The sequence below is a fragment of the Dunckerocampus dactyliophorus genome, chromosome 9 (assembly GCF_027744805.1).
Source record: "Dunckerocampus dactyliophorus isolate RoL2022-P2 chromosome 9, RoL_Ddac_1.1, whole genome shotgun sequence".
Taxonomy (NCBI): domain Eukaryota; kingdom Metazoa; phylum Chordata; class Actinopteri; order Syngnathiformes; family Syngnathidae; genus Dunckerocampus; species Dunckerocampus dactyliophorus.
Genome location: NC_072827.1, coordinates 29,491,499 through 29,514,171, shown reverse-complemented (window position 1 = coordinate 29,514,171; position 22,673 = coordinate 29,491,499). Strand labels below are relative to the sequence as shown.

At 41.6% G+C, this 22,673-nt stretch overlaps 1 protein-coding gene across 7 annotated transcripts in view; it reads right to left on the bottom strand.

Moving 5' to 3' along the window:
* Positions 1–18,112, bottom strand: part of bcl9 (BCL9 transcription coactivator) — a 44,677-nt gene extending 26,565 nt beyond the window's left edge. For 2 of the 7 annotated variants that reach the window (XM_054786873.1, XM_054786876.1), the window contains exon 1: positions 17,542–18,109. Coding sequence is in view for 1 of the 7 variants with exons in the window: in XM_054786876.1 (XP_054642851.1) it covers positions 17,542–17,648 (107 nt within the window). In the remaining 6 variants the exon portion in view is untranslated. Of the gene's footprint in view, positions 1–10,750; positions 10,984–17,537 lie in introns of all 7 variants that reach the window. The other 5 variants (XM_054786872.1, XM_054786871.1, XM_054786869.1 and 2 more) reach the window with 5 other exon arrangements.
* Positions 18,113–22,673: the final 4,561 nt, after the last annotated feature.

Below are 22,673 nucleotides of genomic sequence, written 5' to 3'. Positions count from 1 at the left end.
GACTGAGGTAGCTGTCTCTGTCGTCTCTGATGTTAAAAAAAAAAAAAAAAACCTGTACAAAAAGGTTGAGCTATTGTTCAAAGCAGCATAGCCTCTCAGGACTCAGGACTGCTTATTTTATAGCTATCTCATCTTCATTGTGTTCACATGAGTGTGCATGAGTCTTGGTTCATAAAAAGGCAAGCGGTAACTCCATTTTGTCAGGAGAAGCCCTCTCCCCCATTGCAGACCCCCCACTTTCCACCCTCCCTCTGCACAGTTGCTCCCACACTCCAGCCACATTCCTCCCTCACTCATGCTGGAAGGATGTCTCCGGTGGCTAAAAAGCATTGTGGGAAATCCCTGCAGCCAGTCCCTGCAGACCTCTTGGAAGCGGTGGGCAATATTCTACCCTCTTGCCACAGCGACTTAATTCAACGAGACTCTACTGTTTTGACTCTGCACCTTGTATCAAACCACAATGAGACCTCAAATAGTATCAATCCCTTGTATCATTGCTTATTTATGGGCATTAAAATGCAGTGCAAACAGTTAACTTGCCAACTGTTCGCTCTACGCAATGCAGCATCTTCTTGACACAGTCATGTAAGACATCAATGCAGAGACAATGCTTCATGTGCAGTGGAAACAGACCAGGGGAAGTTAACAGAAAATTGGGCCTTCAAGTCCAAGTAGTGGTGTCAGGGGTCCTACAATAGTGTATTGAAAGTGTATTGCCCCAAAATCTAAGCTTGATTTTGAAATTTAGACATTTAAAAAAAAATGTAAATTCAGTGAATTTCTCTTAGAGCTCAGTAAAGTATCTTTCCATCTAAAAATGTTTTCAGTAAGGTGCTGATGAGCTGTGTCTGTCCACGCCTGTTTCCAAGAAGCGCTATTGTGCACTTCATCCACATTTTCCATTAGGGGTGTCCCGGGGTGATATTGCTATCAGATATTGGGCAGATATCAGCAAAAAAAAAAAAGGTATGGGATTATATCGGCCAGCCTCTAAATCTAAGATATTGGCACTCCGATACAAGTAGTCGATTCCAGACTCCGGCCTGGCACGTTTATCCAGCAGTGGCTGGATAGAGCCCACATGATCACAACAACAGCTTGTGCTAACGTGTTGTGCATGGAGTGTAATTTTTTTTTGTTCAAGTCCAAAAAAATGTTGCGGTTGAGTGCAACATTTGTCATACACAGTCTTTTAAACATTTGTAGCGAAGCCTGTATTTTTCTTTCTTTCTTTTTTTTTTCTTTTAACAAAGCTGTCCTCGAGCATACACACAGCATGGGCTCATCTAGCTAGGGGCGGGTCAGAGACAGTATGTCCATGAGGAAGGAGTTTTTTTGTTTATGCTGTCATAAACCCTGGAACATCAAAAGCTGGAACCTCTTCTCTCAAAAGTGGAGCTAACAAGTGAGTGATAATAGACTTTTACTCACACATGTATTACTATTATAACATCATTTCAAAAGTCAGTTTTGCAGAATAGGGCGAATTTAACAGTCTGATGCCGCCCAACACATCAGAGGCACAATGAAGCTTCCTGTCCATCACCCACTATATGGCCTCTGTTGCGGTGTTTGTCAAGCAACTGCCACAAGAATCACGAACCCAACTCCGTAATGCAGCACATGTGCAACCCCCTCTCCCATTAAAAAAAACCCAATCCAACACTTGAGAGAATCTGAGCCAGACTGTGTCCCGGAATTACCCCAGTTTGCACGAGTGTGTCATTCCTGAGGAATTTTAAACACACTGCCTAAGACCTGCCCGATCAAATATACAAGCACAGATGAATATATGCGTGCGCGTGCACACACACACACACACACACACACACACACACACACAACTGTCCATACCACAGCACCCACGAGTCGGCACTTATTTGTCCCAATAACGTCTCTAAGCGGTACTGAAAACTGCTCCGCTGTTTTACAGTCGCAACAGGAGTTTGCCAACTTGTGCTCTTTTCTCTCCCAAGTGGGACCTCTCTACATCATGGCATCTCTACTCTGCCATTAGCCACATGTTAAATGTGGTAGGAAACAAAGTGCAGCACTGTTAAAGCAGAGTAGAGATGTTTGTATGACTTCAATACAGACAGGCAGAAAATGACTGCCAACACTGCATCTGCCAATCAACATAAAAATGTCAATTAGACAGGTTGGAAATTTACCATTAACTACATTTACCTTCTCACAATAAAAAAATAAGTGCTCACGCAATCATGTCAGGTGATGATTAAAAAGATAAAACTACTTTGTGTTACTTGCAGTAGCTTGCAATAAAGTTAGCTTTATTTATTTTAAATGGGTACCTTTATGCTCAATACAGCCAAAAAATACAGCCAAATCACAGAACTCTACAGACCAATTAACACCTCGCATATACTGTAAGGGTTTAAGAATTACGGGTTACTCACTCTAGTCAAAGGAACAGGACTTGAGGTGTCAAGCTTGCCCTACATTACAAATATAAAGGCATTCAGAAGATGCATTGAAAGATGCTGTTAATGATATGTAGTATTCCACACTGGTCAGTAATGCTATTGACACATAAACAACATACTTGATCGCCGCAACAGGCTTTTATTGCAGGTTTGAATTATCTCAAAATATGTACAATAATCCCTAATAAAAATCCCTACCAGTTGCAAGTCCTGTGGGAACCTGGTACGACTCTTACCGTACCAAAAAATCTGTTTCTGAATATGTGTGCCGTTACACCCCCACTGTAGACAGGATCAGGAGGAAACCATAAGGCATTGCAATGAAATATGTCACTTTAAAAACAAAATCCCATTACATGTCACACTGGCACTTAGGGATCAATATCGTTATGTCAGAAGGTAATCTGATGAACTCAGTAGTGACGAGTTTCAAAAACCACAGATAAAATTAAAAGCCGGGGTCCGTCTGCACAAGGTAATGCCTGTATTGATCGTCGATCCTGTCGTAGCTCCGTGTTCACGTCATGTTATTAAGATTGTAATTTTGAGCAGCAGAAGGGGCGGGGATCAGGGTTAGTGCTACCAGGTGGTGGAAAGAACAACAGAAATCCAAATGCGCTTCAGAGTTCAATCAGACAGTACAGTACACACACACAAAGATCACAGAAGCCATTGGGGGCTTCCACATGACAACAGCTCAGCTTGAGGAAACCACCCCACTGCCTGTGCAGGTGGACAAGTCCCCCTGTCACATAGCTGTCAATCACAGTAGAGAAACATCAATACAGATTGATGGGTGTGCGTTTCGTCTGGTTCCGACACTTCCCTTCGGATCCTGAGACCTCTCTCCCCCCCAACCCACACACACTCACGAGAATACCCGTTTCCACCAAGCAATACAGCTCACTGCCGCTCAAGATGATGGTATTTTGATTACCATAAATACTCCAATTAACGCCTCTATTCGATTAACCGCCGGGTGCATGCGCCACAAAAGCTAATGGCAGCCAGCGTCTCTCATTAGCGCCGGAAGCAAAAGAATTGGCATTAAGCGCTGCGGCTGTAGGCAGCTGTCTGTTGTAGTTTTATCAACCCCCCAAGGTGGCAGTAGCTGCATTTGAAGTATCATGAGTAGCCGGCATCCAGCAGCTGTATCTACCTCTGCATGCGCTTTGAAAAGCCGGTGTCGCTACTCAGCCATTGGTTGGGGTGAAAGTAATGCATGTTACATGTGCTGCATTGTTGTTTACAGTGAACTCATCAGTTAATGCTGACTTAGCACTTTGCTCCTTACCGCTTTAACAGCATTTGTTCTGTCAGTGCGGTGTTGTCCAATATACTTGCTCATAAATGACCTTTTCCTTTCCACTTTCTCATGCACTCCAAATCATTATTATAAAGGTTAAAAACATTTTTATAAATTGTTTTATAAAATGGCCTTTGAAAATTACAGCCTCTTTTTCTCGCTCCGCCTGTAAACAAACTGCCCCGACTAGAATTAGAGTATTTTACAACCTCCAACTCCTGATAGATGACAATGGAAACGGAAAAAAACCTGGCACCCAACAGTGGAATGTACCGAACTCTACTACTCGTGGGATATAACGCTTCACAATGGCACACTCGGCTCTACGAAAACAACTCAACAGGGGTCCTGAGAGCCCGAAGAGTTTCTTGGAGTGACATACCGACAGCCTCATTTGGCTGCTTCCGCTTAATACTATGATTACTATTTGCTGTGTTCTTTTAAACTGGGGATATTTCCATCATGGTCAGCAAAAAAGTCGATCTACTGCAGTCATTTATGAATGGCTAGTCACAAATCGGTGCCTTTCACACAGCAAGCAAGGCGCCAACATGGGCGAACAATGAACAGAACAAGGATTTCATTGCATAGTATAACTACCTGTTTTACTGTGCATATGACAATAAAAAAACTCTTGAATCTTGAACATATGTATGAAAGCGTGTGTGTGCGTGCAAGCACGTGGTTCCCGATTTGCACTGCTTCCGTCTCTGACGCACACCATGTGTTAATGTGACAGAATAGGTGGCTATTTTTTTTGTGTGTGTGCAGGCTTGCATGCTAAAAATATCACTGACTGAAGCATTAAAAAGAAATGCCCTGTCGGGTTTTAAGTGCACACCCAATTGCTGCACCGTTACCATTTAGGTTCAGTCTGTCGGAGAGGCAACTGGATAACTCAATGTGGTCAGGGTGTCAACGTTTTGGTGAGACAGCAAAAGAGAGCCATGGAAAACATTGTTTGTATTACGGTTTTTGGGGGATTATTACTTCAGCCAAGGTTACATTCTCTTCAGTTTCTCAGTCAGCATCACACTAAAACTACTTTGACTTCGACTAGACTGGTGTGCATCTAGAAGTATTTTTCATGACACTTTTTCTTGACGTCTCAATGAAGAAAGCCTGACTCAAATGACAAATGTCATAATTCATCCAAGTGCTGGGCAAGCTTGACACCTCAAGTCCTGTTCCTTTGACTAGCGTGAGTAACCCGTGATTCCCTGGCGTACAAAACCTGGAAAAGGTGCACTCGCTTTTGCGCAAGCACATGCACATGCATGCAATGCATTTATTCATGCTAACTGCCAGTTTAACACAAATAAAAGAACCAGAAAGACTCAAAATAATCCACTAAATCAAAGCTTGCGGTATGCTTTCTCATGCATTAGCACACAAAACCTCCTCGTGCCACAGTTATTAATGATAGCAGCTCATTTTACACAATGGAAAAATGAGAGACTCAAAATAACCAACTACTGTAAGTCAGGGGTGTTCAAAGTGCGGCCCAGGAGCAATTTACGTCTTTTTTTTATTGGCCGACGGCCCGTTCTAAAAATATAATTTAGTAAGAAAACTAACAGCAAAAATGTAAAAATCTGGAGTAATTTTACAAAAATGAAGTCAAAATTTTAAGTTGAAAAATAGAGAGGAAAAATCTTTAAATTGTAATTTTTGTAAAATTAGGTTGTGGAAAAGTTAGGTTATGGGAATAAAGTCAAAATATTATTGGAATAAAGTCATAATTATGAGAAGTTTACAAGAAGAAAGTTGAAAGAGTTGCACAATCAAATAAACAGCTGTAATTTTACGAGAATAAAGTCAAAATATGAGAAAAAAAGTCATATTCAAATGAGGAAAAAAGTCACAATTTTACCAGAAAAATCTTGTATTATAAGAAAAATATTTGTTTAGCAACAGAGTTGAAATATCAATGAATAAATAGCTTTTTTAAAGTTGTAATATTATGAGAACAAAAACGAAACAAAATAAAACTGTTATTTTTGTGGTTAGCATGTTGGCCACACCGTCAGGAAATCTGGTTTCGAATCTCCGCTTGGGCATCTCTGTGTGCATGTTTGTATGTTCTCCCCGTGCGTGCGTGGGTTTTCTCCGGATACTCCGGTTTCCTCCCACATTCCAAAAACATGCATGTTAATTGGTGACTCTAAATTGTCCATAGGTATGAATGTGAGTGGGAATGGTTGTTTGTCTATATGTGCCCTGCAAGTTGGCTGGCTACCAGTCCAGGCTGTACCCCGCCTCTCTCCCGAAGTTAGCGGGGATAAGCTCCAGCATACCCCCGCGACCCAAACGAGGATAAGCAGCGTGGAAAATGGATGGATGGAAAATTAGGTTAGGGGAAAAAAGACGTATAATATTACGGGAATAAAGTCAAAATATTAAGGGAATAAAGTTATAATATTGGAGAACAAAATTTACAATGGTTATTTAAGAAGAATGTTGAAAACTTAAAAAGCAGCAAAAATGAGAAAAAAGAGAGCAAAAAACAAAGTTCATACTACTAACATGCTTTTTCAACTACATCGCAAAGCTGAGATGCAGTTATTTCTTGAAAGATACATAACTTGTTAACATATCTACAGTACCGTACATGTGTTGCTTAAAGCACCAATGTGATCCTTCATCCTTTCATTTTTCACTATGGGGCCCTGGGTGGAAAAGGTTTGGACACCCCCTCGACCAGGGGTCACCAACGTTTTTTCTTGCGAGAGCTACTTTTAGAAAATGAAAATGGCCACGAGCTACTCATTTTTGTAGAAATGATTTTCATACCTTATTTCAACCCAAACAGATCAAATATGCTTGTTTCACCAAAACATTCACAAAATGCTGGTATCCACAACTCACGTTTTATGTTTCAAAATCCTTTTCTTTCTAGTGTTCTCACATTATTAACTGAAAACCTGAATGAAAAGCAGGCTTGCGGGCACCTCATGTGGGGCTGGGGGGCTACCTGGTGCCCGTGGGCACCACGCTGGTGACCTCTGCCCTAGACTAAGTCGAAGCTTGCTCAGGCATGGGCACACAAAACCTCCTCCTGCCAGTTATTAGCTGCTCACCTTGCACAATGGAAATACAGTGGAAGCACTCCACATAACCCACCAAGTCAAAGCTCACGGTACACTTGCTCAAGCATGAGCACGTGCATGAGCATGCGAGGTAAATTTGTTGTGTAATTAACATGATCGTTTCTACCGCCAGTTATTAATGATAATAGCCAGCCTGCACCACAGAAACAGTCAGGGGGGTTACACTAAGGGACTGTTGTATTATGAAGTGGTGGCGTATGCCAACACGCTGGAGCTTCATTCATTCATTCATTCATTTTCTGTTCCACTTAATCCTCATTAGGGTCGCGGGGGTATGTTGGAGCCTATCCCAGCTGACTTTGGGCGAGAGGCAGCCTTTCACAAAGCTTCTGAACATATGTTTGTTTTTTAGGTTTGGTTTTTTTTTTTACTCCCCCAACGTTACACCTCTCTCCAACAGTGTCCCTTACAATGGCATGCACATGCGTCATGGTTTTGACGATGTGATCTAGTATGCCACAAATTGATGAAAGTCCTGTGAGAAGAGCTGAGCAGGATAGGCAAACAGACACTTGTACACTTATTGCTATGAACGAGATGGGAGCCCTCCCTGCAACGCACTCCACTGGGAAGCAAACACATCATCTCTCACACACACAATACAAATCTTTGTGGCATTTTAATTAGAAAACCCACAAACACACACAAACAAATGCAAAGGAAACATGAGAGGACCAAATTCACGGAAGAGAAAATAAATCCTCTTGCTGCCGTCCCTCAATATCCATTTTTTCCCTCCCGCGTGTCCTTCACCTCCCTGCGGTTTTCAGTTAGCATGGGATTAGATAGATAAATAAACTGCAAAGTTTTCAGGAAGAGCAGCGTGTTGTTTCGTCCCACCGCATGTGGCCAAATCTTTGAGACAAAGACCAAACATCAAGCTGATAGATCAGAGTGGTACCGGCGGAGGTCCTTTTCCTCTGGAGTAATTATTAGAACCCTGCGCAACTGAAGGGCTCCCACTCATTGCAACAAAGCTCTCGATGCAAGCATCTTCACTGATAAATGCCAAAGACGTGGCTTGCCCAATATGTAGATGCATACGCTCCCATCTTGCTGCTCCCGCATGGAAGAGGCGCTCGGTAGCATGCAAAAGCAGGATATTTAGAGATAGCAGGTAACAATAGGGCGATGTGACTCAGGTAGACCGAAATTTAGCTTTCCTTATACAAACACCAGGACGTCAGTAGTCGAACACCTGGGACTATTTGGATGAGTTTTCAGGCTAAATTAACTGCACAAGTCAAACAAAAAACAACAAGATAGCACGAAACAAAAGTGAACTCCCTCACCTCCCACTTTGCCTTTTCTTTGGATTTTTTGTGTGCACCCCTTGAAGGAAAACTGCACTTTTTTGGAATTTTGCCCATCATCCACAATCCATGAACACAAACACATCTTTTTTTCTGTGCGTTCTAAAGATATAAAAACAGATAAAAAGACTGAGCTATGAATGCACGTAATGGGAAACACAAATATGACGTGCATATTAACCAAGCTACAGCAACATTGTTATTATTATTAACATTATTATGCCGGTACAACTAGTTACTGCCGCATTGATACCTTGCCACATCATACCCGCTAGCTACTAGCTACTAGCTTCACCACTTACTCACGTCACAAGGCGCTCACAACGCCTCAGGCGACCACCGAAGGGTAAAGCTACATGTTGGAGCTGCTGCTGTGTTTTTATTTTGGAGTTTGTAAAAGTTAATGCTAGGTACGTAGGCATTCGTTTCTATGTTGCTATGACAAATCAATGCGTCAAGGAAGGAAGTTTCATTAATACTTAAAAGGACCCGTAAGTATTACATGTTGTCATGAATGTACCTGTTACTACATAGTCACAGCATGTATATAACACCATGAAACCTTGATGGAGGGGTTTTAGTAGCGGTCTTTGTAGGCAGCATAGGTGTGTCCCGTTACATGCAGCAATGAGCGAGATAGATACTTTATTGATCTCCAAGAGAAGAGCTGCTTTTCTTCAAATCTGTTTTTATACCTTTAGAGACAACACAGAAAAGAGAAAGACGTGCTCATGTCTCATTTGTCTCTCATTTCATGTCTGTGGATGATTTTTTTTTGGTGCAGTTTTTGTTTAAGATTTGAGAAAAATACAACATTACCCCATTTTCCAAAAGGTACACAGCAGACTGTTTACCCATTATTCCTGCACTTAACACCATGCTAAAATATTATCAAAAGCCTTTTCACTATACAGCCGTCCCTCGCTACATCGAGGTTTGAACATCTCTCCCTCGTTCTATTGCTGTTTTTTTTGTAATTAAACACAGGTGTCACAAGATCTTGCGAGATTAAAACGTGACAAGCTTTCTCGTTCAGAAAAAAAAACTGTATTGTGGGCACTAGAATTGGGACGATAAATACAGTACAGGCCAAAAGTTTGGACACACACACAACACAGCACAACACAACACAACTGATGGTCCAACCTCATTAACAAGGCAAGAAATTCCACGAAGTAACCCTGACAAGGCACACCTGTGAAGTGAGAACCATTTCAGGTGACGACCTCATGAAGCACATTGACAGAACACCAAGGGTTTGCAGCACTATCAAAAAAAAGACATAAAATATGTCTAAAATATATGGCGTACAGTATTTACAGTTATTTCACACTTTTTTGTTAAGTACATAATCCCACGTGTTTATCCATTGCTTTGAGAATCTACAATGTAAATAGTCATGAAAATAAAGAAAATGCATTGAATGAGAAGGTGTGTCCAAACTTTTGGCCTGTAATGTAAATGAATTCGTCACACAACAAATGAAAATGAACTCGATCATTTTGCCGGCCTATATTGCCATAGGAGGTAGGAAGTGAGCTCACTCTGTGCATTGGTTTTAGCCCGTTGGCGCATTTGTTCCATAGAACAACAGCATGAATGGAGTGAGCCCATCTGTCAGTCATACAGTAACTTTGTCTCGGTGGGTGGAGCCGGGCAGCTAGCATACACACAGACAGCAGAAGAGTGTAGCCTCGTGAGTAGGAATGCAAGGCAATGTAGTAGAAATTCAATTAGTAGATTGCGATCCCGTAGCCTGCGCACCACTGTTGCGCAAAGTGGTGTAAACAAAGAATAATACGAGTGTAAAGGGGACCATGTGGGTGTTATTTCATATCTACAGGGCTCTAATAATGCTTAATGCATATTTAGAAAGTCGTAAACAGGTTTGCTATGCTCTAACTACGAATATATTCTGTTTATTAATATTGAATCCTACTTCGTGGAAATTCACTTATCGTGGTTGGGTCTGGAACCAATTAACCACGATAAACGAGGGACGACTGTAGTGAATGTTTGAACCCAAAAACAGAACACTTCCATGTCCATTATTTCTTATGGGGAAACCTCAAAATACCAACGAAAGGCCGAACAGCTTCCTGGAATGAATTCCTGGGGTCTACTGTATGATATTTATGCGTTTTGAGTACTGGTGACTACACAATTGATCATTTTTAGGTGGTTAACCTCCTTTAACATTTTTTGGACTGTTTAAAAGTGCACTGGATGAATTTGTCGAGCTTCAAAAACACTGCATCCCTATTTCTGTCCATCACGAATGCAAAGAATTGTGGGTTTTATTTGAGTTGTGGTACATAATGGTGAACTTCTTTTTACACTTTTAAGACAGTGAAGTGTGTTAAAATATTACTTTAAAATGTCATTATAGTAAAAAAAAAAAAAAAAAAAAAAAGGTCTCATGGTTTGACCCTGGAACAGATGATTTTCTATTTCCACTATTTCCAAGGGGGAATATGAAGAAATCTGAGGTTTAAGAGGATTTTCTTCAAACTTTGACAACAATGGGTGCAACTGAAAGCAAATACATAAAAAGACAAAGCAGCAGAGCTATCTTACCTCAGAAGCCCCCCCTGCCCTTTGAGCAGGGCCTCATATGGAGGGACCAGGCCTCCCTCAGGTCCCCTGGGCACTGATGTGTGCTCTCCACCGGAGCCCTCGCAGTTAGCTCCCTCCTCCTTGGAGGGCGTGCGTGCGTGTGTGTGTGTGTGTGTGTGTGTGTGTGTGTGTGTGTGAGTGTGTGCAGGAAGCTGGCCCACTCACGACACCCTACAGCCACAAGTCATTCACACCTGCAACACACACAGGGAGAGAGAGAACTTTGCTCACGGGGTGACAAGCAAACAAGCACAAAACGGCAAGGAAAAGCACTCAGTCAGTCATGTTGACATGACAACATGGAGCAAACATACAAGCAGTGCAAAGTTGAGGTCAGTGACTGCGTTTATGCGCTCCTTTTGGAAGGCCAAGTCATCTTCTCAGGGATGCGCACGTTAGGGTTGCTCCGTCCTCATATCCGGTATACAACCAAAAAGACTTCATGAAACGAGGAACAGTCAGAACCTGTGTGCATCACATCAATGATGCAAGCAGACAGCGGTGTTGCTTAGCAATTGAGGGGGCCCCCATAGTCCTAAAAATAAGAAATCGTGCCTTGTATGCATGGAAACCCATCTTGGACGTCACACTACGGAGTCCATGTTTGCCTGATTAGGACTCCACTAACACATTTCAGGTCATTTAATTGCAATTACTTCCATGCTCGGGCTTTGAAATGTAATAAAAACGTTCTAACAAGTGGAAGTGACCTAAGGGAAACAAAACTGTGCGTGGCATCCCGTCCATCCTGTGGTAAATCAATGATTGAGTCTCGCAAATTTCATAAAATGTGACTCAATTTTGGGGGGAAATGGGCTTTAAAACTTGTCAAAACTTATTATGTAATATTATATTGCATAAGACCTCACTAGACTGGCATTTCATCTGAGCAGGTTTTGCTTTCTCAAGCTTTTTTATGTCCAATATTCCACATTAACGGAATCGCAGAATTGGCCAATGAAACAGAATCTACCTTTAAATGGGGACTCTCGTGGAAACTGACATAACGTGAATGAAATGCTGTCGTCGTGTGTGTGTGTGTGGGGAAGTAGTTCCCTGGCGGACCGCTCAATCGAGGTGGAATCTCATCACAAACGCTAGCCCCCTCCTCCCCTCCTGAATGAAACATCTCGAAACTGCGACCTGAAACACCGGCAAAAGTTGACAAAAAAAAAACGTTGAAACTCCTCTCTTACGGAGCTTGAATGGAAGCTAGCAGGAATAACTTAGTTAAGCAGAGCATGCTAGTGCGGCTGTGTGTGTGCGCGCGCGACTGTGTGTCGTTTCTTACCGCTTGTTAATGCAAACGAGCGTTTCACGACGCCCGCTGACGTCGTGCAAGTTCGGAGTAAAATAAAGACGAGAGGCATGTTTATTCTTGCTCCTGGCTCGTCATTCTGAACACACACAACACGCTTCCGGCCTTCAAAATAACTACATAAGCGTTTTGGGAGGTCTGATTGTTTTTTTGAGAAGGTATTTTTGTGATGCAAATATTTTAATCTTTTGAACGCAGATTGTTTTGAGAAGCCAGACTCTTTACTTAGTTCCTCAGCAACTAAGCGGAACTACTTTCTTCATCACAGAAATCTGACCAGAACTGGACTTAGGAGACCACGTGGGGGGGTAAGTCGCTGTTAATGTACTACAATTCCGATAGTAGTAAGTAGTACACAAATACGCACTCAATGTTCCGCTGAAACCATCATAATTACAATCCAAATAGTTACTTAGTGCGACGTTTGTTGCTTGTTTAAACTAACATCTATGAACTCTTTGCTTTATTAGCATATCACCATTAATCGCTCGTAGCTTCAACAGCGTGTAAACTTCCGGTTTCCCCTCGAGCGCTACGGCTTCTGGGCAATGCGGTACACATCCGCAACCGACGCAATTAACATCTCCGAAAACGTAGTCGCACTGTGATTATGAATCCGTTTAAACCGTAGGTGAAATGGACTGCAGATATGAGTGCTATTGTGTAAATATTACTCCATCTTGTAGATGTAGATAGTAAATGATCTGATAAATGATTGCAACATCATTTAAAACCCTTCCACAAAATGAATGATGGCAAATATTGAAATAACGACAGTGGGTGCAGGTGAATGTGTTGACAATGTGTACTGGGCAGTGGATTAATTATTGGTTTCCATTTCTGGTGACTTCTGACTGAGATAAGGGATGAGATGAAATAGATCTTGGACCTTAGCCTGGTCTGGAGCAAGCCAACTCCACAGAATAAATCTCCATGGTAACTTATGTCAGAACATATTCCACATTCCACTATCCCACTTTTGTGCGAGCGGATCACGGATAAACTGAGCCGGGATAACCAAGATATCCCGGCCTAATCCCTTATCCTATATGTGCAACAGGTTCCTGGTTTTCCACATGTACAACAAAAACTGATCTTAACAGCAACAATAATAGCAGCTCTAAAAAGGTCACATCCACACCCTGGAAATGTGCATTTCACTACCTTTGTATGCTTTGTAAAGCATCAAAATAACAAGAGAAACCATTTGTTGTGCGGACAGAATTGTGCTAACATTCTGACCAGCTGTGTGTATGAAGCAGAAGTTAGCATTAGTATTTTTGGACATACTGGATTTCCTAACATGTACACCTAAATGTGTTTTTAATACCAAACAACTATTACCATTGTGTGCTTTGTAAGGCACCAAAATGACAATGGGGAGCAGTCTGTCTGAAAAAGTGTGCTCTTGCTGTAGGAAACTTGGTATATTATGATGTGAAAGTTAGCATTGTATTGCGGGTTTGAAAAGAGTCCACACTTCTTAACAAATCAAAAGGTCACATCCACACCTTGGAAATTGAAATTCCATTACCTTTGTGTGCTTTGTAAGCCACCAAAATGAAAAGGAGAACAGTTTGTTGTACAAATAAGAAACTATGTATGTTATTATTATTATGAAGCGAAGGTTAGCATTAGCATGTTTAGCTGTGGGTGACACGAGTCCATGCTTGCTTTATTCTTCAAAGAAACTATCAAAATGTCAAAATGTCACTTCCGCACCTTAAAAAGTGTGCCAATATTATAAAAAAACTGTTCATTATTATGAAGTCAGTGTTAGCATTTGCATGTTTAGCAGTAGGTGACAAGAGTCCATATGGGATTTCTACCGCCAGAAGATGTTCTTAACAGCAACAACAATAATAATAGATCAAAAGGTCACAGCCACACCTTGGAAATTTGAATGCCATTAGCTTTGTGTGCTTTGTAAGACAACAAAACGACAAGAGGATCAATTTGTACGAATAATAGTGTGCTAACACTATGAGAACCTGTGTATATTAAGTGAAATTTAGCATTAGCATGTTTAGCTGTGGGTAGACACCAGAGTCCACACTTGCTTAATGCCTTCTAAAATATGTTCTTAATAACAAACTACTATTCATTTTGTCTGCTTTGGAAGGCAGCAAAATGACAACAGCAACAATTTGTTGTCCAAATGAAAGATTGCTAACAGTACAGGGAAACCGTGTATATAATTATCTGAAAGTTAGCATTAGCATGTTTAGCTGTAGTCCAAAAGGATCCCGTCCACACCTTGGAAATTTCAATTCCATTACTAGCGCCCTGTGATTTCCGCATTAACGGAATCGCGGAATTGGCAAATAAAAAATAAAATAAAAATAAAAAATTTACTCTTAAACGCGAAATCTTGCGGAAAGTGACATAATGTGAATGAAATGATGCCATCGTGGGAAAAAGCAACGTTCGTGTGGGGAATTATTTCCCTGGCGGACCGCTCAATCGTGGCAGAATCTCATCACAACCACTAATCCGCCCCCTCCCGAACTAAACATGTCGAAACAGCGGCCTAAAACACTGGCAAACAAAAACTTTTTTCACCTCTCTTTAGGAGCGTGAATGGACGAGAGCAGGGTTAGCTTACTTACGTTAGCATGCTAGTGTGACTGTGTGTGTGCAACTCGGGCTGCACGAGTGTGTTTACGCCGTGTTGTTTTTTACTACTTTAATGAAAGCAACATTGTGGAGATTCTGACTGAAACATGGTGCACGTGAGTGCACGTTTATTCTTGCACCCAGCTCGTCTTAACTGTCGATGGACCTTCTCAACACATGCAACAAACTTCCGGCCTTCAAAATAAGAGCGTGGTTTGCCACATCTTGTCTAATTGCGTAACAAAATAAGGGCGTCATCAAAAATATCTAACATTAATAATGCGATTGGAATTGCATCGGTGACTGCATCTTCCTTATTCGCAAGCACGGGCGTTGCAGTTGAAGATTTTGTAGCAATGTTTGCAATCCTATGAGAAAAGTTAGCCAGGCTACATCCATTTCTGAATTGTCCAATAATGTATTGCATCAATAAATGTAAGGACTTTTTGCATGTATTCACAAACCCAAAAAGCACACACTCTATGCTAGTAAAATAAGTGTAAACGGTAAAAAACGGAATTCTAAAAAATGAAAACAAATTTCAGAGGGCCCTACATTACCTTGTGTACTTTGTAAGGTAACAACATGACAACATGAGAACTGTTTGTTACACAACTATTATTAAGTTAAAGTTAACTTTAGAATGTTTGGCTCTGGGTGTCACAAGTCTCCATCCTTGTTTTAGATATAAAAGATGTTCTGAATAACAAATAACAGCTTACAACGTCACATCCACACCTTAAAAGGTGTGCTGATACAATAGATGAGGGGTCCCATCCGACCAGGTAAAAACACGCTGCGCCTTTCACCCACACACATCAAATCAGGCCATTATCGTACCGATGGTGAGTCAGCACAGTAATCCCTCGTTTAGAGCGGTTAACTGGTTCCAGACCCGACCGTGTTAAATTGATTTCCGCAAAGTAGGATTCCTTTCGTAGTTAGAGCATAGAAAACCTGTTTATGACCTTCTACATACGGTTTTTAACATTAGTAGAGCCCTCGAGATATGAAGCAACACCCCTATAGTCACCTTGTATTCCCCAATATAGTAGACATACAGTCTATATAGTAGACATAATAAGAGTAAATAATACATAAATAAGAGTTGTGCTTGTGTGTGTTGCTATAAATGTGTTCCCTAGGGGAGCGCCCTGAGTGAAAGGCAGACAGGAAGTGACAGAGCTTGAGTTTCAGCTTGCCGTGGGTTACGGCCACAGCAGTAGTACATGTTTTTACTGGGGATTTTTATTCGAGATTATTGTGCCTTTGTGAGATAATTCAAACCTGCAATAATAGCCTGTTGTTTCGGGGATCAAGTCTGATGCCACATATCATCACCGCCTTTGAATGAGTCTTGTGAATGCTTTAAATTTGTGTTTAGTTCATTATGATTGCAAATGCTTCATTTAGGCACAAAAAAATGTAACATTTCCATAAATGTGCATAAGTTTTGACTAATAATAGGCTGTATTCAACCAGGAAACGGCATGATTTATGAACTCATATTTCTGAAAAACTGTGATAGAGTGAAGTTGTGAAATTTAAGGGTGGACTGTATTCATTTTGCGGTTTCAACAGGGGTTTTGACAGAACACCAGCCGGTCCAACGGGCTCAGAAAGTTTGGGGACCCCTCATATAGAAAACTATTATTATAATGTATTATATTATATTAGCATATTAAGCTTCTTAATGAATAGTAGCTCACAAAAAAAACTTGAAAATTTTGATAGTCTAACACATATGTGCTTTCCTAGGCAAAAAAAAAAGTGGATCAGTTTGTTATAGAAATAAAAGTGTGCTAGCGGGATATTCTATTATTTTGAAGTGAAAGCTAGCATTAGCATATTTAGCTGTAGGTGTCACAAGACTCCATACTTGCTTTCAACAACAAAAAATGGAATTTGGTAGAATTTGTGTGCTTCGGAAGGCAACGAAGGAGAGCAATTTGTGACAGAAATAAAAAAGTTTGCTAATGCTTAGAGAAGCTGTGCATCCCAGTCAAAGTTAGCATTAGCGTTTTTAGCTGTGTGTGACACTACACTACACTACAATTACAGATGTGACAAAAAATAACCTTTAAAAAAAAATCACCTTTGTAACTTAACTGCAGCATCTCAGCGTGCTTTGTTAGGAAGACACCCTTAAAAAGCATGCTACCTGTGGATATTCTCCCATTGAAGCATGTTTTTAAAGTTCCTCCAGGAAGAAGTAGTCCTAAAATACACGCACAAACCCCTCAAACTAAAAATAAACTTCATCATCAGCTACGATCCAGACTTCCACCCCCACCATCACCACCACCACCACCTCCCTTCATTGAATCTCAGCGCCCCACTTGCACAACTCATGGCGGACACAAAAGTAAATCCAATGGCGCTTGAAAAACTCCAGGAACTTTTTTTCTCCCTTTTCCCCCCTAAAAGAAGTTGTTCCTGTTTCGCCACAGAGCTGCTGCTGCTGTGGTGAATGTGTGTGTGCGTGTGTGGTGATGGGGGGGGGGAAGGGAGGACTTCAGCATTCATGGAGCCTCGGCCAGCGCAAACAAAGTCTTCCCCGAAGAGGGAGGCACTGGACAGGGAGAACAACGACGTCTTGGGCTCATAAATGCACCACGAAGCAGCCCCACCACCGGTGGACTGAAAAGAGAAAAGCCCCACTCCGGGCCCTCTTGTTCGGCTGTTCAAGTTAGCTAGCTCCGTTAACAATGTAACAATTAAATCGCTCGCTTGGCCCAACACAAGGCCTATAATCTCACCGCGCCGTGTAGAAACCACCACAAAAAGAAGAAAATGAACAAAATAATACAATACCCACGTCCACGGAGCTCCATTGTATCTCCTCGTTTCTCCATTTTCAAGCACGGGCGGTCCTCCGGTATCGGTGGCTACAAAAACAGCAATTCTCCGCGGCTTGTGCGCCATGCCGAGACCATCGTGAATAATAATCCGCTTTTGTCGCTCTGCTGCTGGGGGGAAGACGAAGAAAAACCGGGCTTCTAACGTGGAAAAGGAGCACCAGGCTGGACGCAACGCGGGGCCAGCCAGCCTTCTTCGGGTGGGGAGGGAGGGGGGACGGATACCGGAGTGAGATGTCCCCGGGAGGAGGACCCCGCGTGTGCCCGTTGCCAGGAGGCGAGCTGTGGCTGTGGCTGTGGCGCTGCTGGTTGTGGTGCTGGTTCTTTTTTCCACCCCCTACAATGTGGATTCGCGTAGGCCAAAAAAAGACTCACCTGGGACTTTTAATTCCGATATACGCCACGCCAAAATCACATTTTCACGGCACCATCGCAAAAATCCCAAAAAAAGAAAAGGTGTCCCCCCCTTTCACCCGAGTTTTCCTGTGGTCCTACTCCATTGCATCCCAGTCAAACGTTTCCTGTCGTCGGTCGGTCTGGCAGCACACCCCCCTCCGTTGAGCTCAAATGGTTTAGTCCGAATTCTAAGTAGCAATTCTAGGTCAGGTCTGTGTGCCAGTGAGGCTGCTGTCCCACAGAAGACACACACTCATGTCCACCTCCACAAAAACATCGCCCCCAAACACTCCAAAACATTCACCTTTTAGTAGTTTTGTCATCTTTGGTCTGTTTTTGGAGACTACTTTGGACATATATGCCAATCCCTGCCATCCATCCAAATGTTTTAACACACTTAGCTGTCATCAAGTGTAAAAAGAAGTGAACTGACGTTTTAAACAACGCATCCCACATTCACCAGATTACTCAAAAAAAAAAACCTGGCACTCCTGTGTAATTATAGGATCTTTGGCTTGTTTTTGCACACGGTCCTAAAAACAGGCCAGTGCTCCTGTGAAATAGAGGAGCTTTGACTAGCGCTTTTGCAGTAGGTCTTCAAAAACAGCAGGGTGCTCCTGGCATATAGACGGTCTTTGGGCAGTTGATGTTTGAAAACAGCAACACGCCTCTGCTATATATAGGATCTTTGACTATTTTTTGGCAGTTGGTGCTTAAAAACAGCAAGTGCTCCTGTTATTTCCTTGAATTTTGGCAGTATATCCTTAAAAACAGCAAAGCGCTGCTGCCATGCATACTGTACACAGAATCTGTGACTAGCGTTTCTTCAGCTCCTTAAAAACAGCAGAGCGCTCTTGTAATATAAAGGATCTTTGATCAGAATGTTTGCGTTGGGTAGTCCAAAAAGTAACTGCAACATACTGCCGGGCGTATAGAGGATCTTTGACTAGCACTTGTGTGCAGCAGATCCAACTGGTGCTTTTGCAGTAGGTCCTTAAAAACAGCAGAACGTTGCTGTGCATTTAGAGGATCTTTGGTGTTTTTGTAGTATGTCCTTAAAAACAGTAGAACGGTCATGATAAAAACAGTAGAGTGTTCCTGTCCATGAAGAGGATCTTTGACGAGCATTTTTGGCAGTTGGTGCTTAAAAACAGCAAAGCGCTGCTGTCATATAAAATATATATATATATATATATATATATACAGAATCTGTGACTAGCATTTCTGCCATAGGTCCTTAAAACCAGCAGCGCTCTCTTCTAATATAAAGGATCTTTGACCTTTGACTAGGATGTTTGCAGTTGGTACAGTACTAAAAAAACTGCAGCGTACTCCTAGCCATATAGAGGATCTTTGACTGGCACTTGTACAGTAGATCCAACTGGTGTTTATGAAGTAGGTCCTTAAAAACAGCAGATATTATCTACTGATAAAAACAGTACAGTGTTCCTGCCCATATACAGGATCTTTGGCAAGCATTTTGGCAGTTGGTGCTTCAAATAGCAAAGCGCTCCTGTCATCTCGAGGAGCTTTGACTAGTGTTTGTCCAGCATATACTTAAAAACAGCAGAGCGCTCCTGTCATATATAGAAGATCTTAACTAGTGTTTTTACAGTAGATTCCTAAAAAAACAGCAGAGCGCTCCTGTCATGTACACAGTTCTGTTGTCGCTTTAGCTGTATTGCACTGAGCAGCCAGGACAGAGATGCCGATACCACTACATGATAACAAGTTCCATTTCCTCTTCTATGGTCACCATAACCTTTTTTTCCTCTTTGACATAAGTGGTAGACACACACACACACACACACACACAAAAAAGCCAAAGATAAAAGTCAAAAAATACTTGTCACTGAGCTAAAGTCTCACAAGATATGCAGATTTTCAGGCTTATTTTTCCTGAAAGTCTTGCATAAGCATCATAATAAATCATGCAAATATCATTAGTTGGACTGCTTGCAATGTTTTTTGACTGGTTCCATAATAATAATAATAATAATAATCGAAAGTTGTCATCATAAGTCCACCTAATTAAAATCAATAGAGTGCAGCGGCGGTGATATTCGAAAATGAGTGGGGGAAAAAAAACAGACATTTTTAAAGTAAATTTACGTCGACACTGTGCATCATTCCATTTAATGATAAAAAAAAAGCTGGGAGTCATTTACTGATATGCACTTTAATGAGCAAAGTAACTAATGACATTTAAAAATAGACGCCAGCCACTTGACGAATCAAATCATTTCTGGCGCACAGCGTGAACACACACACACACACGCACACACACAAATACAAACGTAGAAAAAGCGACTATCACAAGCCTCAGAGGAAGAGTGAAACATTAAAGACATGCAATGTGAGAGTGGTCCTCCTCAATTATTCATCAAGATACATTTCAAATGTAACCCAAATGTATAATCAGGACGACTGGGGATTGAATTAATTGGTATTTAAGTGTACACAATATTAAGCTGCCCTGAATGTATGTATGCGTGTGTGTGCATGTGTGTGTGTGTGTGTGCTTTCCCCAAGTCTCGTAGGACGTTCAAAGTAAAGATGTTTTCACAAATGGCAGCACATTCTTGTTCAAGAGGCCGTTTGAAGCCTGCTGTTTTGCTTCTTAAGACGCAAAAGTGTGAATGAAATGTGTTTCTCTCCACAGGAAATAATGGAAATAGAATTAGTCAGTTCCAGTGTCAAACTGTCACCGTCATAAAGCCTTCATTGACTGCACAGGCAATGTTTGAACGTTTGAACATTTCTCTAACTGCTTTGAGAACGATACAAGCTTTGGAGCCACTGGCACTTTGGCAACAAATTCTTCAGAGGAGCAGGGCACCACTGGGATATTGAGGATCTTTGACTAGAGTTTTTGCAGGAGGTCCTTAAAAACAGCAGAATGCTCCCCCTGTCATATAGAGGATCTTTGACTAACATTTGTCATGCAGATCTTTTACGAGTATGTTCGCAGTCGGTTCTTAAAAACAGCATATAGAAGCGCTTTGACTGGTGTTTTTGCAGCAGATACTTAAAAACAGCCGACTGCCCCTGTCATTTTTTGAGGATCTAAACTGGTGTTTTTGCATTAAATTCCAAAAAGCAGGAGTGCGCTCATGTCATACAGAGCATCTCAACATGCGTTTTTGCAGTAGGCCCTTAAAAACAGCAGAGCGCTCCTGTCATACAGATCATCTGTGAGGAGCAGAAGGTCCTTAAAAACAGCAGTGCTCCTGTCATATATATATAGGATAACTGGTATTTTGGCAGTAGATTCCTAAAACAGCAGAGCGCTCCTGCCATACAGATGATCTGTGAGTAGCGGAAGGTCCTTAAAAACAGCAGAGCACTCCTGTCATATAGTGGATCTTTGACTAGTGTTTTTGCAGCATATTCTAAAAACAGCTGAGCGCCCCATCACATAGCGCCCCATCTTAACTAGTGTTTTTGAAGGAGATTCCTAAACGGTACGCTTCGCCTTTTCACAAGGAGCACAGGAAAAATGTAGGAGCAGTGTGAAATTTCTTAAATAACGCAATTTTATTACGAACACTTCAACAACGTACACGGTAACACACACGTGCACTCATGCATAGAAACACAGTGTCATCATAAGGCCTGCCTGACTGCGGTCCACAAACATGAATGTATCACACATAGCCTGGCATACTACATGCTGTACACACATGCACTAAGCCCCAGATTCCCAAAGTGGGGGAGGCGTACCCCCAGGGGTACACTAATTGTAATATGGTGTATGTGAATAAAAACGCAAAACAATTAGCGCCCAACGCTCACATTTACGAGTGCGCAGGGAGAACGGGGCAGAAAGGAGACAGGGCATGAAGTCGTTCATTGCTCTGTGTGCATCGTATGAACAAATCAGTAAGTTTGATGGTTATTTTTGTGCGTTAAGAGTGTTGAAGATTTAATTTATGTTGGTGTTCCAATCCCTGCACACAGCGGGGAAAACGTGTCACTGTGAGTGGGGGATTTCCCCCAAAATGAGGCTTTATTATTGGTTGTATGTTTTATTTTGCGCTTTATAATGACTGTTAAAATGTACCCTTCATTTTGGCATTACATTGTAGACTTAAACCAGAGTCATCGTGAGTGGACAAAAAAAAAAGGATGCTCAAATTCAAGCCAGTCATGAGGAAGGACGCCAACATCAGAGTGGAATTAAAGAAATGCAGGATGATTACTCATCAATTTATCAGCGCTCATGTCAAACTTGATCAAAATGTAAGCATACAAAATACACATTTTGGAGCCAGAATTACTACAAATGAATTAAACAATGAATTATGTTCAATATTTCAAGTTAATTAAGATAAAAAGGTGTATATTTTTCAAGTGTGCAGGAGTAGGGGGAACGTGGCTTCAGCTCAAATGTCTGAAGGGGTACGCCACTGTAAAAAGTTTGGGAACCACTGTCTATCCAGGGCAGCGGTCACCGTCGAGGCTGCTTTGTTTTGTCGCATGGTGCAACTACCGGTAGTTACATGACAGAGACAGTTGTTTCTGTAGGTGATGTGCCGCTTGGAGTGGTTGTGTTTTGTTAGCTTGTCCTTTTTTTTTTTTTTTTTTTTTTTTACCTGCCTGCTTCTGCCCTTTGCAATATTTACTGAACATGAGGCTTTTCTCAAAGTCTAGCCGAGAGAAGCATTTGATCCAATGTGATTTAAACTTGCAAACC